The 19,074-nt window shown below is 36.1% G+C and overlaps 1 protein-coding gene across 3 annotated transcripts in view; it reads right to left on the bottom strand.

The window, feature by feature from the left end:
- Positions 1–10,786: 10,786 nt before the first annotated feature.
- The window catches only part of LOC132145160 (histone-lysine N-methyltransferase 2B-like), a 31,481-nt gene continuing 23,193 nt past the window's right edge, over positions 10,787–19,074 (bottom strand). For 2 of the 3 annotated variants that reach the window (XM_059555946.1, XM_059555947.1), the window contains exons 29-37: positions 15,240–17,643; positions 14,740–14,844; positions 14,541–14,659; positions 14,299–14,427; positions 13,941–14,193; positions 13,723–13,830; positions 13,023–13,106; positions 12,742–12,871; positions 10,787–12,617 (exon numbers count right to left, since the gene is read on the bottom strand). In XM_059555946.1, coding sequence (XP_059411929.1) covers positions 12,342–12,617; positions 12,742–12,871; positions 13,023–13,106; positions 13,723–13,830; positions 13,941–14,193; positions 14,299–14,427; positions 14,541–14,659; positions 14,740–14,844; positions 15,240–17,643 — 3,608 coding nt within the window. In that variant the 3' untranslated portion in view covers positions 10,787–12,341. The remainder of the gene's footprint in view (positions 12,618–12,741; positions 12,872–13,022; positions 13,107–13,722; positions 13,831–13,940; positions 14,194–14,298; positions 14,428–14,540; positions 14,660–14,739; positions 14,845–15,239; positions 17,644–19,074) is intronic. The other variant, XR_009434444.1, reaches the window with a different exon arrangement.

Raw genomic sequence — 19,074 nt, 5'->3', positions numbered from 1 at the left:
CTCCCATTCTTTTAGTTTAAACTGAAGTACTAAAATAACTAAAAACTGAAAATAAAATCTGTAATAGACATATTTAAAAAAAAAAAAAAAAAAAAAAAATATATATATATATATATATATATATATATATATATATATATATATATATATGTGTGTGTGTGTGTGTAATTTTGTATATAAATATATATTTTTGTAATTTTATTTTGTATATATATATATATATATATATATATATAAAATTACAAAAATACACAATAAAATTACTAAAATCTAATTAAAATAGGATTTTATCCATTTTTTTGTTTGTTTTAAAAAAAATATTAATAAAACCTATAATAATATAGCCCATTGATGTCTAATTGGATTGACCAAATTTAGACATGTTAATGGGTGGTTTTGTCATAGCATAGACAACCAATTTTTTCCTACAATAAACATGCAACATAATAATTATTAAAAAAATTATTTCTTCCTTTACTGTTGCATTCAAAAAAATATCCATTTGATTAAAATAACCTGGTCAGGTTATATAAATTCAACAAGTAATATAAATTCAACCATGATATGTTTTGGTTGTTGCAACAATATTTAAGCTGTTAAGTTTTTGGGGCATTTCAAATGTTAACATTTTGCTTAAAATAGCCTACAGCAAAGTAATAACATGTGATTTTACTTAGAATCCACCTATAAAATACGAAATTGATTTAAAATCCCATTTTTGCGTATTGAAATATAAACCATATGTTCACTTCATTATGATAGGCCTACTAGTATAATGGGCTAGACATTATTTGAATAATAACCTGTCCAAAAGAGACAAATTATTGCTTTACCTCCACCTTTGCTGAGGACGAGACAGTAACATAAGGAACGAAACATAAAAGTTACAAAAATGAAAATGCTTGTACTTGAACATAACCTTATTCACCTATAAAATATAAAGCACAAGGCATTTTAAAAAGTTATTGGTATCTAACTTTACAGTGATCGTCAATTAGATATCAAATAGATTTAAGAAAATTCAAAACGATATCGGGTGTTAATTATAGTTATAATAAGCCTACAGCAAAAAGAAAAAAAATCAAATCAAATTCCAAGTTAAATAGCATATTGTAGTTATTCCATAATGATACAGTCACTCACTCATTAAGACAATATCAAAAATAGTGTATTACTGCCATGTTAACATAAGATATGACAGAAATAAAAGGAGTATGTAGTGCACTTATTCACAAAGTCCCAAAGCTACAGCAGAAATGAAGTCGAAGGTAATGAGTCGATATTCAAAACAGCGCGATCTCTTTTAAACAAAAGTTCAAAAACAAGAGTATAACAAGACTGACTTACATTAAAGACACAATATTTACAGGTCGTCTTTCTTATATAGCTTTGCCAACCACATTAGTTCCAGAGTCTCCGAGGAACAGGCGACGGTTTTAGTTTCTGTATGAATCTGATTCAATGACTCACTCAGCAGTACAGTTTTCGTTCTTGAATGAATCAGTTTTAGAACGAATCGTTTGGATGAATGATTAAATGAATGATTCTCATAAAGAGAACTTGTCGCCACCTAAAGTTAACGAAAGACTCTGCACCACTAAAGCACCGATTCACACTCTGTAACGTGCAAACAGAGACAAGCATGTGATACAAACAGTCCCCATGTTCATTAAAGCAACATTAATTAAAATACTTGTCTGACTAGCCAATTAGCTTAGTAACCATTACAATATCAAGACAATTATGTTTTTAACAATGTAAATAAATACCATTTATTGAGGTCTCATATTTATGAAGGCCAAAGTGAGCCTTCATTAAGTCTAAAGCAACCTAATATTTAAGTCATGGAGGTTGTTACTGAGATAACAACCTTGCTGTAACACCACTGTGTCCTTCACCTCAAGCTGCTCCGGGGGAATCGTCCCTGCAATTAGTGTACTCCAATTCACTGTAGAGAAAAAACAACTGCTAAACCACACATAATAGATCCTGTTATGTCCTGTTGTTTTTAAACTAAGCAGCAATATGTGATCCTAATTGGCTGCTTGTTAAGGCTATTGTTGCTATTTCTCATACTTAACTTTATGATACATACTGTATCCTTACTGTATCTGATATGTGAAATTGTAAGGCCTCTAAATGCTCAACATGATCTAAACTTTGCTGAAAACCTTGTTGTACACAATCTGCTTCATCCCTTCTGCCCTCTGACTGATAATTTGTAGTTTTTATACAGTAATTGTAAAGATAACTTCTATATTGTTAGCAATATTTCAAGATAAACATTTACTGGATTTATTAAGTTTAGGTTTACTTGATTATCAAAACATTATTATTATTTTTATTTTATTTTTTTAATAGGCATTACATTTTTCGGAAATGTTTATTTGTACATCTCTTAATCATGACTGCATTGCATTATATGTTTTGAATGAAAACTATAGAGCTTTGATCATAAACCTAATTATCTTACTAAGATATCTTATATACTATATAGAGTGACGATGGATATTTATATGCATTTATGTAAACAGTCTTCTATACTGTTATACAGATCTCATTTAAGTACATTGCAAGCCAACAGAATTGAATCTTACTTTTTAGTAACAACACATACTGAGCAGAAGGTTTTGCCCGGGCAAGCACCATTCCGATTTTCTTCAGATCCAAGTAAAAACAGTGCTTAAAGGGATAGTTGACTCAAAATGAAAATCCGGTCATCATTTCCTCACACTCATGTCAATTCAAACCTGTATGATTTACTTTCTTCTATGGAACACACACATATTATGAAAGTCAATAAACTTAAAGGGGCAATGTCAAAACTTACCTTATTGTTATCTTTTTTCAATTGTGTGGATAAAAAATAATAATAATAAATATTTCAGTAAACAATGACTTTTCTGATGAATTTTCAATATTGGGTGAACTATTCCTTTGAGCATCTTGCAAGAGCTCAACAGGGATGGCTCATGGCTTAGTCCTCATAAGGATCAAAATTTTTATTTTATCTTTTGTTGCCTTTATGCTCATTTCCTCAGCTCCTCTACTTCCCCTAGGTCTCCAAACAAATCAGTCACAGTGACAGTACTGCAAACAGACGTGAGCTGATACAATAGAAAGACCCTGATCCAGACACACTGCCTCTGCTAGTGGCTGAAATTATACTCAGAAATCCAGCCATACTGATCTGAAGACAAAATCACAATGAAACTATATTAAAAATATATAGTATCCTCTAACTACAGCATGGCATTAAATTGTATTGTATTTATGTCTATCATGGCGGCCAAGAAAGAGGATCTGTTTGGTGTCCAATCAGTGCAGGTGGAGTGAGCAGATGTTCAGCGCCCTCTGCTGGTGGATGGTGGCTCATTCAATTACTGGAACGCAAAATGAATTAGTTCAATCTCGGTTTCCCTTTATTAGTCAAATGTATTACTTCATACATTTTATTAAAGCAATTACATTTGAGATTGTTGAGCTTTTTATAAATTATGTTTATCAAATTATGTTTTTGCAATTTACACCACAACAATAATTATACATATTTTACTAATAATAAATATGTATATGAATGTACTGTATATGCATATGAATATTGTTACTTTTGAGGGCTCTTTTAAGCGATCAAATGCTCAAAGTATAACCAAAAAGATTAAATGCACCTTCAAAGTACCACCAATGGCATTTAAGCATTGATGCATGTTGCTTTTTTCCTTTTCTGCTGACTTTGCAGACCCATAAATAGATGTTAGACACACTTTCTCTATACCTCACTGCTAACATCCTATTCCACCACCTTTGCATGGTGCTTTGGTAAACTAGAACTTCATTCTGATGAAGCTATTATTCAGTTAAATAGTAAATAAATAAAGGTCATAAAATCATAAAAAAGCAGATCAGATGTAATTTTAAAATATTTTAAAAATGAGCCGTTTAATCCAACATCAATGGAATAATTTCCCCAAAAATAAAAAATAGCTAAAAATGTACTCACTCTCATGCCATCCAAAACTTAGATTTGGAGAAATGTAACATTACTTGCAGCTTTTCACTTCATAAGACATGAATTAATGTACTGGAGTCATGTGGATTACTTGTGGATTATTGTGATGTTTTTATCATCTGTTTGGACTCTCATTCTGACGGCACCCATTCACTGCAGAGGATCCATTTGTGAGCAAGTGATTTAATGCTACATTTCTCCAAATCTTTGAGTCGTCTACATGATGGATGGCCTGAGGGTGAGTATATTTTAAGCAAAGTTTCATTTATGGGTACACAAACTAGAAAATATCTTGTTTACAGATTTGGGAACCACCATCAGATGCATCCTCACAATGAAATGATGAAGCTCAGTTTATCAGACCTGACTTCAACATAATTGAGTGGAAGTACCAAAAAATCCTGTAGAATAAGAAAAAGGGTAAGGAAGGGTCATCACCGAATTTAGGTTTTGCCTTGAGAGAAATTAATCAGACAGCAGAAAGGCCAGAGTATTAACCAGGACTGTATTTGTGGCAGAAAAAGTCTTCAGCATCAATTTGCTAAGAGTTCTGAAAGAACTTAATGAAAACGTTAACAATTTAATCTCAACATTCCATGTTGTTTTCGAATGTATTCTACTTTATGGTTTTGTAACTACTCATTTTAGAATTAAATATTTCAGAACTTGTAAATGTAAACGTTCTTACTCGGTGGAAGCACTGATCCTTTCCTCCAGACCATCAATATTTGTCGAAGACCATTTGTGTGACACTTTTAAAGGTTCTTTATAAACACAAAGAAAACAGTGGAATTGTTATTTAGTTAGTTAATTAACAGTATAATTGTAATAATAATACAACATTAAAATAAGCCATTTTTAATGTCTAATGTAAGAGGTATGTTTGATGTCTTTTGGTTTTTATTGTTTATGGAGACGTGCAAAATTTCATTACTAATAATATTCCTTTTTTCCTTTAAAGCACACCCCTAGAGAGACAATAGAAAAGACAATTATTGCATTAATGATTAATTTATAACGATGAATCACCACATATTCTTAAGTTGACCTATATGGTGTAGTATGCTCAAATGTTTTGTATTATGGCATTTATAACATATTTATAGTGCCCAGACTGATTTTACAGGCTAGTGTGAGATTAAACGTGTTCTTACTTCAATTTGGACAAAATGTCCTTGCCTACTAATTCAGCAAGAATGTCTTCAGTGTCAGTAAAAAAATCATTAACTTCAGACATCCCAAGGCCATTTTTTTAACAAACTTTCATAAATTGGAAGAGGGTATACTGTCGGCATCTTCATAATGGCTCTGTGAAACAAAGAGCAGAGTCAGTGGACATACATGTATGCATCTATAAAGGATGTTCAAACAGACTATTAAACTGGAATGCAATACATTCATAAGCCACAGCTTATGCTTTTACACCCACACAATAAGCATAACAGCATTATGAATGATTAATGGATTTTAATCATCCATATTTACTTTAATTATGGCTTGGGGTTTGTGGTCTCAGTTATTAGTAATACAAAGTTATGAATTCACAGTCATTTATTATGCACTGTGTGCAATGAATTAAAAGTACTGTCATACTAACCAGTTAGATTGATTGAATCTCTCATCTCCAAAAATCCCATTACCCCATCAGTCATATTCTAGGGCAGCATTGTCAAAAAAAAAAAAAAAAAAGTCAAATCTGCCCAACTAGATAAGGAAAATGAGTTTAGTTCTGTCATAGTTATTACAAGTTAGCAAACATGCCATTGCTTTGATACTGTTCTTGGTTCAACAGTGATGTTATTTGTACAAATTCAACACTCAAAACAAACTCAATTTGTGAAATCTTCAGAGCTTTAAAGGAATAGTTCACCCAAAAATTTGAATCTTTTGTAAATGTTTGTCATCCTCAGGCCACCCAAGATGTAAATTAATTTGTTTCTTCATCAGGATAAATTTGGAGAAATTTAATATTGCGTTATTTGCTCACCAAAGGATCCTCTGCAGTGAATGGGTGCCGTCAGAATGAGAATCCAAACAGATGATAAAAACATCACGATAATCCACAAGTAATCCACATTACCATTTTGTTAAAGCACATATGTTCACAAGAGAATAATTGCGAATATGGATTAATTGTGTGGAATATTGTGGGTTACTTGTGGATTATTATGATGTTTTTAACTCATTCTGATGGCACCCATTCACTGCAGAGTTGCGGCATTCTGCACAAGCTGCAATCGAGATTGCAGTTGACAGATCCCTACATAAAGTGAGTTATAGTAATCCAGTTGCAAAGTAATAAAAGCATAAATACCAATCTCTAAACCTTTAAAACTCAATTCTAAAAATAAAATAAAAAAATAATTCTAAGAACATCTGCAAACATGTGAAAAGCAATGTTGTGGCAATGGCAGGTAGACCCCAGAGGGCACATATATAAAGAAAACGACTCATAACAGAGCCCTGAGGAAGGTTCAGAAAGCTCTCAGGTTTCATCAAATATTTCTTAATTTGTCTTATGAAAATAAACAAAGGTCATATGGGTTTGGTACATCCAGCTGGTTGTTATTGCTGCAGAAATTAAAGCATTGTTAGTGAAACATTTTTTAGAAAGTCATAATTGTTCATGCGAGTTGCCATTTGAAATGAGCAAAAAACCACAACAAAAAACTACTTTCTTAATTCTAAAGGCTTAGAATAATTCTATAAATGATACTAGTGCTTACAAATTTGACATGGCTAAAAATAAGTGTTTTAGTGCATTCAAGATTTACATATATATATATATATATATATATATATATATATATATATATATATATAAAATGGGAAAATGCACGCACTTATATAATGCACATTTTCTGCAAAAGACATTGAGTACACTTATATTTAGACAATATGTAATTTTCAAAATGTACATTGTTCAGACACAATATATTCGTCAAGAATATTAAAATTGTAAATTAAAATTGACCTTCTCATTACATTCATAAAATGAGATCAAAATACTTTGCTGTTGTATGTATTTTCATTATTAATAGCTTCTATTTAGATAAGTCATAAGTTACTAAGAATTAAAAAACTTTAGACTTAACCTATGGCCCCACGACTCCTTCTTAAGTTTTTTCACCAAATAATAAAATACATTTTCCTTTTACATGTTAATAGAATAAAATCTAGTTGTTAATTATTTCTTACTCACACAGTGCACAGACACATTTGTATTTATTTCCATCTATTAATTGTTTCTATTTTCAAGTGTTTACACATGAAAATAGATCCAGATGTTATTGATATTAAGCTTGTGAAATTAATGTGTTAAGATGTCGGAGGATAAAAATTTGTAAAACAAATCAAAAGAAATGCAACAAAACATGTTTCTGGTGACAACAAAGCATTACAGTGGAACAATGCGGGAAGTCGTGGCCTAATGGTTAGAGAGTCGGACTCCCAATCGAAAGGTTGTGAGTTTGAGTCCCGGGCCGGCAGGAATTGTGGGTGGGGGGAGTGCATGTACAGTTCTCTCTCCACCTTCAATACCACGACTTAGGTGCCCTTGAGCAAGGCATCGAACCCCCAACTGCTCCCCGGGCGCCACAGCATAAATGGCTGCCCACTGCTCTGGGTGTGTGCTCACAGTGTGTGTGCATTTCGGATGGGTTAAATGCAGAGCACAAATTCTGAGTATGGATCACCATACTTGGCTGAATGTCACTTCACTTCACAATCAGAATGGAATTTGTTTTACTCAATGTTCACCAATGCAATCATCCTAGTATTCTTTCAGAGACAGGTATGCAATAACAAGTTAATACATCGCTGGTATAATTCTGTTCATTGGCAGCAGTTGCAATCTTGACATTGCCTTCAGAGTTACTCCAAAACAGCAGGTCCCAGACATCATTTAACATGACATTTGTGCGATACATCAACGTCTTGAAGGTTCTGAGGGACAATTAATATGAATCAATTAGAATTCACAATTAATGTGAATCTTATTGATTGCACTTGATAATATGAACTTGCAATATAAACTGATATTTGTTGGCAATCTATTATTTACACAAGAAGTAACATTCAATATGGTTTCTGTTCAATTGCAGATATGGTGGATTGATCTATTTTACAAAGTAATTGTACTTTTTAAAGTGCAGTGTATTAACAGGTGTCTGTGTATTTCTGGCAACAAACAGGGTGGTAAAGTCCCAGCTGGTGAACATGCTTGAAGCTGCGGGTGGATACTGTCATAGAGATTGGAAAAACAGATTTGAACCAACTTCATGAGGAGTAAGAGCTGTTTAAAACCATCTGTTAGAGCTTAAAGCAACTAAACTGAATTATTGTCCTCCACATTTAAAGTTTTTGGCTAAAATGCACCCATAAGCCCATTACACTGCATGTCATTTTAACCAGAAAACGACATGACCATCTGATCTTTGACCAGAGCTTTGGCAAAGCAGCACTAAAGTTGTCTACTCTCAGTGAACACATGCTTACCTCCAGATGTCTGCCACTGTCTCGTTTTTTATAAGGTCTCACTGTAAATCTTCATATACCTGAAGAAAAGCTCAATCAGGAGTTTCAGAGAACTGGTCAGATGTGTTAATGTCTTGACCAGGGGTCACCAAACTTGGTCCTGGACGGCCGATGTCCTGCAGAGTTTAGCTCCAACCCTAATCAAACACACCTGAACAAGCTAATCAAGGTCTTGAAACTTCCAGGCAGGTGTGATGAGAGCTACATTCTGCAGGACACAGTCTGGTGACCCCTGGTCTAGACTGCCTTGTGTGAAGATAGTAAAGCTCTTACGGAAAGAAAAACTGGTTAAAGACTTGCCGGAACATTGCCCCAAATGTACTGCCAACCATCAACATAAAAAATCTCCTGTGAATCAAAAAACCAAAGCTATAGATACATATTTTGAAATTACACACGAATTAGCTCTTTATCTAATAAGTTATTAACACTAAGAATGATAAGAATGATAACTATAACTTGATTAGGTTATATAAATATTATGCTAATCATTCTAAGAGACTTGAGAAGTTTCCATCACAACTATAAAAATAGCAAGCAACACAGAGGAAATATAGGCCTACTGGTCTAAATTACTCATATTTTGTCTTCTTGGAATTGAGGTTTAAAAGACAATTAATACTCAGTAATATATTTAATTTAGTCACTACTGAATGAGACAGTAATTTCCACTAAATTAAGATGGATAATGACACTATTGTCTTTTTAGAGCTTATTTAGAGCTGAAATAGTATTTGTTCAATAAATGAAGAACACTGCATTACTACTGTGAATACTTTTATACACTCCAAAGTGTACACTATTAAGAATTAAGCTTATATATAGCTTTTGAACCTTCGTGAATTGTGTTCTTGACGAGCTCAGAATAAACAATGTTATTATTATGATTATACAGTAATATAATCACTCTGGACAGATTAACTGTGGCTATATAGCTGATTTATCCTGGCTCTCTCTAGCACTCTCACTATTTTTCATTGGTTTTGCCTACTCTCTTAAGGCTTTCATGTATCCTTGGATAGAAATACTTTAAAATTACAGAAAAAGGTTATGATCAGGCAAGAGCTCAATAGCAGTGCATAATCTATAGCTGATCATACCTTGATTTCTAAACTGATCGTCTCTCTAATTTCTCTGTAGCGTTTCTGACTTTCTCCAGGAATTCTAAAAAGACTACAGTCCCAGAGTTGTGGATTTGTCGTCTTAAGTCATCATATGAGTCAGCACTCTAAACACCTTCAAAAACAGAAAGAGGAACAGAATGAGTAATAGTTACCACAAAAGACAAAGCCAATCTAGCCAGAACTATAGTGCTTTTCTCTAATGTAGTTTCAGTTGAAATATTGCACCACAATGACAGGGGGAAAATTACTATACCACAGCAGCAGAGAAATGCAGTTAAACTTAAGATGGCCATAATCTTATTCATGTTTCTTTTTTATGCTGCAAGAGAGGAAAAAATAGAGCCAGCACTACGCACGCCATTAAGGATTCAGAAAACCAGTCATTGAATATTTACTTTGTATAGAATCTTATTGACAACAGAAGCGATAAACAATACCTTTGAGTCTGTGTGCATACAAAAAAGCCCTCCTCACTGTTGCTTATATCGGTCATTGCCTGGTCACCTGTTCACAGCAGAGTAAATGTGTGCACATTTCAACAGTGAGCGGAGCAGAAGGGCAGATGAGTAGTAGGTGGGACTAAACAAACATTTACCTGTTAATATTTTCATGTTTTGTCCATTGATTCTTACTGATTGTGTCAATTCAGATCAACTTTCCACTTTGTCCAAATTGGACAAAAATGCAGATAATGCAGAGAGGAATCTCTTCCCATTATTAGCAGTGCATGCAAATTTAAATTCTAGCATATTTAGATGAGATTAGCATGAACAAGGAGTTGCATGATCCATTTCATTATAGCAGACAATAAAATGTAGCTTTTCAGAATTAGAGTTTAAAAACGCTCAAGGTTTTAAATTATAAATATCTTAACATAAAATAAAGGCATGTCAAAGAAGAATCTTATTTAACTATTAAAATAGAAATATAGAAGCTGACTGAATGATTCTAGGAAATTAGCATATACACTGATGGTGAATCAGTAAGTCTTTTAAAGGCCAAATAAAAAGCCATTCAAAGCCCTTTTTTTCTCTGAAATAACATGCTCTATACAGTAGTAAATTTTGATTTCACATTGACTTCAAATATTTGAGAGAAAAAAAAATCAAGATTGCTCTTTATTCAAATATTGTTGTATCTTTATTACATACAGAACATCATAAATAAAAAAAAGTGCGTAGAAAAAATTTAACAGATTTAGAAATTCTTGTATACAACTCTATACAAAGATTCACTCTGAGTGGGATCACGTTCAGTGATGGAATCAAGCTGCATTCTTCATTTTTAATTATAAGCACACTTCAATTCTGTACAAAAGCATGAGGGAAGAGGGATCCAGGAATTCTCTGGAAAAACAAACAAATGAGACAAACAACCCTACAGTCACATTGCATAAAATCAAAGCTAGTGCGGGATTATCCCCAGCACTCTTTATACTATTGTTTGCACTGTAACTTACTAGCTGTCACTGATGTACTGAGGTAGTCAACCCAAATGGAGATGAGAGTCGGTCTTAATGTGCTGCGAGAGGAAGGCTATCAAGAGAAGACACATGGCTATAAGCAGCGCGTCGGCTGTTTCCAGCTGAAGCCGCCATTCATGGGTATGTTTTTAAATACTTGTGTACTGACGATCAGAATGGGATTTAACATCATTCACATCTTTAACACTACACAAGTGATCCTACTGATTATATATAGAATATTACAATTGACCCCCAAAAGACTGGCCTCAAGATATAAAAGCACATAAAAAACAGTGGGTTCTTAAAACCAATCTGTCAAAAATTGAGCTTCAGGTGAAGTCTTATTTAGAATGGTAATGTGGACATGACCCAGAATGCTGTAAAATGGTCTATATATGCATTCAGAGCAAAGGTACTCTAACTTAAATAATGTGCCAGTCAAGGGTGTTAAATTTGGTTATAAAATGTGCTTTAAGTGACGCATTCATTTGCACCCATAAAAAAAAGCAAGAAATATACAAACGTCAATGTTCTGGAAACACAGGCTCCTGTTAGAAACTAGGTTGTGTGGCAAGATTGTTCATGGTTTGACTAAAAACTACATCTGTTTTGGAGAATATGTACAGTGCTTACATTTCCAAAAAAAAAAAAAAAAAAAGAGAGCAAAGATTATTAAGGTGCTGTTGAGGACGACCTATAACAGGAACTCCTCTTGATTCAGTAGCAAAAATAATCGCACCCTTTCAAACTTCAGGGTATCTTCCACTATTAAAACCACTGTACATTTATTCTGACACTAAAGGATCATTCCAGAATAGATCTACTGCATTACCAGCCACCAGTGGCAAGATTTGAAAGGCATGCTGGGACAAAGTAGCACAAGGACAGGTGAAATAGTTAAGTAAAGGGTATTCGTTTGAGGTCACAATTTTTAATTGTTGAATCAAAGCAAACGGCCTCATCCAGTACAGGACGTTACTGGGTTGTTAAATGTTGGGGTAGGAAATATAACTCACGCGAGGTAACCAATAAAGACGTGCTGGTGGTCTAAAAAGGCCATACACCCAGCCAAACAATCTCAATATTGTGTTTTCTTCAGAATAATTAATCTCCGCACCATTAAGCACCTGTAACGAGTGTCTTCCTTCAAAAATAGCCACCCATACCAAAATATCCCCTCCTAAACTATTGAGTAAACAAGCCAGTTTTAGTTCAGGAAGCGTCGACAGCGCCGGGCCCCACAGTTACAGTGCAACTTGTTGTTTGCATCTTCAATGGGGAACTTGTAGTCATAGGTAAGCTCTTCTCCACGGTAAATCTTCCGCAGGGCGAATATAACGATGTGCTTCTGGCCCTCCACATTGATGACTCTTGAGTAACAGTTAGGATCGCAGGAGTGATTTATAAATCGTGCCGCGTTTCCGTGCATGGTGGCATCCACCACATCAAAGTCGTCAATGCGAAACATATAGCAGCCGATGCCCTTTAAGGAAAGAGAGGACGGAAACAGACAGTAGGTTAGGAACTCAACAACACTGCAATGCAAGAGGATAAATGGACAGTTTTAAGCAAAAACTGTGCATCACACTGGGACAAATCACTTTTACCTTGCTGTCATAGTATTTCTCCCTTTTGTCAGTGAGAACTGCGCGGATGACGTTGCCAGCGTACTCGATCACCATCTCTCCAGCCTCAATGTTCCTCTTGCAGAAAAGACCACGACCTTGTATAGCAGATCTGTTTAATGGAGATAAGGAATTGCACCAGTTACTTTTGCTCTTAAAAGTTATGTTCATTCCATCTTTTTTATTGGCATGGGATTTGTCATGTGATTTTACACAGCTAGATTTTATGCTGTAATACCATGCATCTCTCGGGAAGGCATTACCTGTAAACTCCCACAGCCTCTTTAGAGGTTTTCTCCAAGTGTCTGAACCTCATAGCCATTGGCAACTCCGTACTTGTGGCTCGTCTAAAGGGAAGTCAAAATAACAGGTCACAAAAAACAAAAATGTTAACAACACTAGTAATGCACTATGCATTAAAATTTTATGAAATTTGTATAATCTATTTTTTTAATTGTCTTTCAAATGGCACAAAACAAAAACAAATTGTTCAACCAAAAATAAAAATTATGTTATTAATTACTCAAGCTCATGTCGTTCCAAACCCTTAAAACCTTCGTTCATCTTGTTCATCTTCGAACAAACTAAAATATATTTTTTATGAAATTCAAGAGCTTTCTGACCCTCTATAGACAGCAAGGAAACAACCACATTCCAGGCCCAGAAAGGTAGTAAGGACATAATTGCGACATCAGTGGTTCAACCTACATTTTTTGAAGCTATGAGAATACTTTTTGTACGCAAAGAAAAAAAATGACTTTGTTAAACAATTTGTTCTCTATCCTGTCAGACTTGTTTTCTTTGCGCACAAAAAGTATTCTCGTAGCTTCATAAAATTATGATTGAAACACTGATGTCACATGGACTATTTTAACAATGTCCTTCCTACATTTCCTAGCCTTGAATGTGTCAGAATTTCTATTTTTGGGTGAACTTTTCCAAATATGTTGCTGAATGCCTAACCTGCTGGATTTTAGCATAACGTCATCCTCTTCATCATCACATGGCCTTGACTCAGGAAGCTGACGATGTTGCGATGCCAGGAAATTGAACATATCAAAGGTAGATTTTCTGTGTGTGGGCAGGGAGAAAGGCAATTTTTGATTTCCACATTTGGAAAAGAACAAATAAAGCAACTCAAAGTTATATGTGGGGGCATACATGATTTTACAGATACGTACCGCACATAGACCTCTGCACGGGCACAGCCACTGGGGTTTATTGGCAGCTCTTCTTCCGGTACTTCATGCTGGTGGAAACGAAAACTGTGTTTCTGGCAGAGAGAAGCACCCTGCAGCTGCTCCAGCAGAAAGAGCACAGCATCGTGGAGGACACCCAGAACCCTGGCACCACTTATCCTGTTGAAGGGAAACTGCTCTAGCCGACAGCCTACCCGTGCCTCCTGGACACCGTCCATTACTGCCTTCCACGCCACTGAAAAAACACCGTAAAGGGAAATATATAATAATGTGCCATAGTGTGAAAGGAAGAAACTGATATTCTTATAACAGTGTCACTACAAGGTTTATCAATACTGACCATCCATGCTGTCAGCTTCTATGCTAAAGCCATCCTCACTGGTAATCTGGAAGCACAGATGGGGCAAATAATGACTGGCACACTTATCCTGCTTGCCTGTTGATGGAGAGTCCTCATCTGAACTCCAACCTGAAACAGATACACATGCAGTGAACTTTCAAAACCTCTGTTACAGTTCAAATTCATTAAATTAGCTTTAGCAACTAAAATGTTGCTTTAAGGTAACAATATCTCACATTCACCTGCATAGGGGGCCCATTCTGAGGAATCACCATGTTTGTAGCTCGTACACTGAGATTTAGCACTGTCCCGTGTGTCATTTCCCTGCACTGAAGTGCGCTCTGATTCATTTGGAGTAATTCTAAAAAGAGGACAAAGAAAACATCATGGTTATCTTTGGTAAAACACAAGTAAATGTGCTTTTAAGTCATCAGCACTGACCTCTTATTTTCATCGTTCTTTGGATGGTCAAGAGATCCAACATCAGGGTCGTCAAAGTCGAGCACATCCTTAAAACTTGGGGCCTTTATTCTAACCCGGTTTGATCTAAACATCAACAAAATAACATGATTATCATTACATGGTAATATTAGAAATAAATTAATAACCTTCAATTCATACATCTAGTTTGAATGTTCAATTTTGTTTGTGCGCGGCAGGGCTGTTGCGCTGTTTTGTGTTTATTTTGTTATTAAAGTTTTAATTAAATGTCCACCGGGTTCCCGCCGCCTCATTCCCGTGATTTTGAATGTTTTTATAGTGTTACAATAATTAAAATACTTTTTTCAGAACATTGTTACCTATCACTGCACAAAACAAAATCAATAGTGTCTAATATTTGACAGACTGAAAAAAAAAACCTGGGGTCTCTAAAAATAATCTACAATAATGATCAATAAATTGACCACCCAGACTAAATTTGACTGAATATTTGTCCCTACCTGCTGTTGTCACTCTGGGAACAAGGACCCATCTGGTCCAAGAAGTCTGTACGGCATCTTTTCACACCAATTCGATCAGTTACTGAAGACACTCTCTTGACCTTGACTTGAGGTCTGGAGTGGGACAAGATGTTGGGTTGAGTCTGAAGATGAAAGCCAGGGAATGAATCCTTTGATTCAGGAGAGAGGCGTTTTTCAAGGTGGAGTGGAGAAGGGCTTATGTCAGTGGGACTGGCTATTTCACGGTGACTTGCCATTGCTTTGTCGATTATCTCCTGGGCTACTGCCTTCTGCCCACTTTCAGAAATCAAGCCAGTTCTTTCTATTGACGGACTGATGCTGTGTAATTGGCTTACAGGATGACTCTGAGGAATCCTCCTGATTAGCACCTGGGTTGGTGGTGTTGCTCTGTTGTTGCTGCTGTAAGATATGATACGTGTTGGTGTGGTTTTGCCGAGACTAGCCTGAACCTGCGGCACCGGTATCACTGTAACCTTAGGGACAGGTCGCTGGAGAACATTACTGCTGTGGATTATCTTCGCAATCTGACTGATTTGGGTGTACGAGGGAGAATTAGAGTTAGTTAATTGGTATGTATTAGTCTGCGGGTTTTTCACTAGAATCTGTCCCGCACGGTTGACAAGAAGAACCTGAGGTGTAAGAGGTGTACCAGGTAAACTCTGGGGCAGAGACTGTTCAGACACTCGTTTTGGGGTGGCAATGCGTATGGCGATCCTATGACCCTTAGTGGCTTCCCTAGGTAGAGCTCCAAAACCATTTATTAAAACTGAAGTAGGAGCAAGTGGAGTTCCTTGTGGTGCAACAGAAATGGTGGGAGAAGATGAGACAACACTGACAGGCAAGGATAGTGGTAGAGAGTTGGCAACAGGCATTGTCATATGGAAGGGTTTGGGTTTGGAGCCGGGTTGTATGGTCACAAAGCGTCGTTTTGTGAGTGCAGCTGGTGCAACAACATGAATTGTTTTAGTACTACTCATTGGCACAGCAGTCTCCGGTTTCTCAACAGGTGACAGACCTCTCTTTAAAACAGGTTCATCCTTGTTTACTGGTGAGGAATCAGTTGCCGCCACAGGACCAGCAGCATTTTCTGTCAAATCCAGAACTCTGCCATCAACAGTAGATATGAAATTCCCACTGGTGTCATCCAAGAACACTTCCTGCAAACATTCTGTTGATTCATTTTCGAGCAAGACTTCTTCTTGGGTCGTAACAAGATCACTGTCTTTGCAAAGGAGAGTGGTTGTTGCCTGTAGTTGATCTGCAAACGACACTTGTCCGTTCGATACTTCAGAATCAATAATTACGTTTTCCCCATCTTGTAAAGAAGTTATTTCCTGAATTTCCTGTTCTTCACAGACTTGGTCCACGTTTTGAGTCTCTAGCTGATAATTTTGATGTTGATTTGCAATAGGTGATCTTGGGCAAACTAGCTGCCCGTCACCAAGAGTTCGGCCCTTGTTTGGACCAGTGCCCTTTAATGGCTCAGTTTCCTGACTACAAAAACTACTTCCTACTTCCTGAGTATCATCAGCTGCATTGGCTTCACCTGTATCACTCTCCGAGTCATTGTCAGCTCCATCCAGCTGAGAGATGGACCCTGAGTTAGAAAGGACTGAGAGACCTGCCTGTGCAGATTCTTGGACCACAACTGTGCGAGAGAAATTCAGATAATGGTCAGCGACATCATCATTTGTTTCCATTTGCATCTCTGAAGTCAAGTCTTTGCTGCCAGTGCTGAATTTGCAGGTTCCTTCTTCTGCATCTCCCTCACCACCTTGAGGGTCGCAGTCCAGAGCCACATTTTCATTGAGCAAAGCCTCATCAAATTCAAGCTTTGCATTCAATACTGAGGCCACAGCCACATCTGTGTCTGGATCAAAGTGCGCAGAGAGCAGTTCTTGATTCGACTTGTCGGATGAGGCAGGAAATTTGTGGCTTGGTGCGCCTGCAGCCTCATCCGGTTCTGACAAGGCAAAGAGCTCTTGATCCACCTCATCAGTCTTATGCTGTGTGGTTTTGAAAGGCTGTCTTGGGGAATGGTGGACAGATGAATGAAAGGTGGAAGAGGGACTTCGTAGAGCTGCTTGTGGGGGAGAGGGTCCAGAGGTGATGCTAGAGGGAGACAAAGGGGAAGGCCGCCCCCTTCGTCGAGGTGAGGTGGAGCTCATGAAGTTCTCAGTTGTACCAAGAGGTGAGACAGGGGGGCTGAATGAAAGCGACCTAGGGTGAATCGTGCCGCCTGATCGCAAAGCCATTGGGCCTGACAGTACCACAGGGGGAGGAGAGGCATTTCGGCTACGTGTGGAAAGTCTCCGTGTTGCACGCCGTGTCTCATCAAGGTCACTAATGGTCAAAATATGATGGGATGTGGAAACAGCATTTCCTGAGAAGGAATTTTAAGATAACCATGTATGACGTCATTATGAATAATCAGAAAAGCTCACCCAAAAACGTCAATTCTATCATATACTCAGCATGTCATTCCAAATTCATACGAGTTTTGAAAGTATTTAGAATTAATCTTTGAAACACATCTGATGAAAGCGGAGACGTTTTGTGTAACCAAAACTTCCAAAAACTTTACAAAGGCATCATAAAATTAATCCAGAGGAAGCGAGCGGTTAAATCCAAGCCTTGTGAAGATATGATTGCTTTAAATGAACAGATTTAATTTTTACATATTTCATTTGCATCTAAAAAGTGATTGACAAACATACATAGTTACAAGCTATATGCTATATATAAGCTAGATATGTGTGTGTGTTTGTGGGATCATTGTTTAGATGTAAATAAAAGCAAAATTTGTTCAACATATGATGCACTCATATCTCTACCTGGCTCTCAGGTTTCATTAAAACATCTGAAATGTGCTTCGAAAATTACCTTAAGAAGATTAGTCTTAAGGGTTTGAAATGACATGAATAGGGCCCTATAGGATTCCGTTTTTTTCTGTTTTAATTTTTCTCAACTCCTTTTTAATGGTTAAAATAAATTGTATTAATCAAAAAGTATGTCCAAATTAATTAAAATCATAAAAACTTATAGATTTTTACATCAATTTATTAAAGATTTAACAAAAATTACATGTTTAGGGCCCTATGAAATGTTTTATTTTTTCTTCACCATATGTTTTGTTACCTAATTCTGTGTTTTAGCATGTGTACTTATTTAAGTGCATAAAACAACTTAATTTGTTAATTTTCTTAAAATATCCTTGTTGTTTTTTTCCCCTCGGAAATTCTGTTGTGTATTTAAATTTTTCTGGTTATCAAATGAAGGCATAAAATATTCATTTAATTTATCTTTTAATTATTGAAAATTAAGCAAACTTTATTTTTTGGTAAACAAAGGGGATTTACTATTAAAAATAAAACATGGAAGAAATGTGTGATTATTCCTTAAAAAAGTTTGTTTCATTAGTAGTAGTAGTATTGGGCTATGTACATTCTTCTGAACATTTCTGCCAAACACTTGTTTTTAAATTAAATCTGACTTTTATTTTGACGGGTTGACGTACCTTTACAGTTCTGTGTATGTGATGTGACGTTAGTTTTACTCAAATCAAACGGTCAAATGCTCGAAGTGACTGTCAGAGCAGTTCTGGAGATGTTGTTCATGTGTTCACGTTTTTATTTAGTGAGACGACAGACGCTGAAATCCCCACGAGTGTCACGCGCGCTCCAGTGTGTGAAATAGACGAAGCCGCGTTTCTGCGCCATTCATTAACAAAGACACGCAGAACATGCAGGATTCATATTTAAATAGACTTTTCCAGCTTAATATTAACAGATATCAGTCCATATCGCGAAGTGCA

The sequence above is a fragment of the Carassius carassius genome, chromosome 8, assembly GCF_963082965.1.
Source record: "Carassius carassius chromosome 8, fCarCar2.1, whole genome shotgun sequence".
NCBI classification, from domain to species: Eukaryota; Metazoa; Chordata; class Actinopteri; order Cypriniformes; family Cyprinidae; genus Carassius; species Carassius carassius.
Note: the sequence above shows the minus strand (reverse complement) of the source record. Positions and strands in the feature narration are given on the sequence as shown.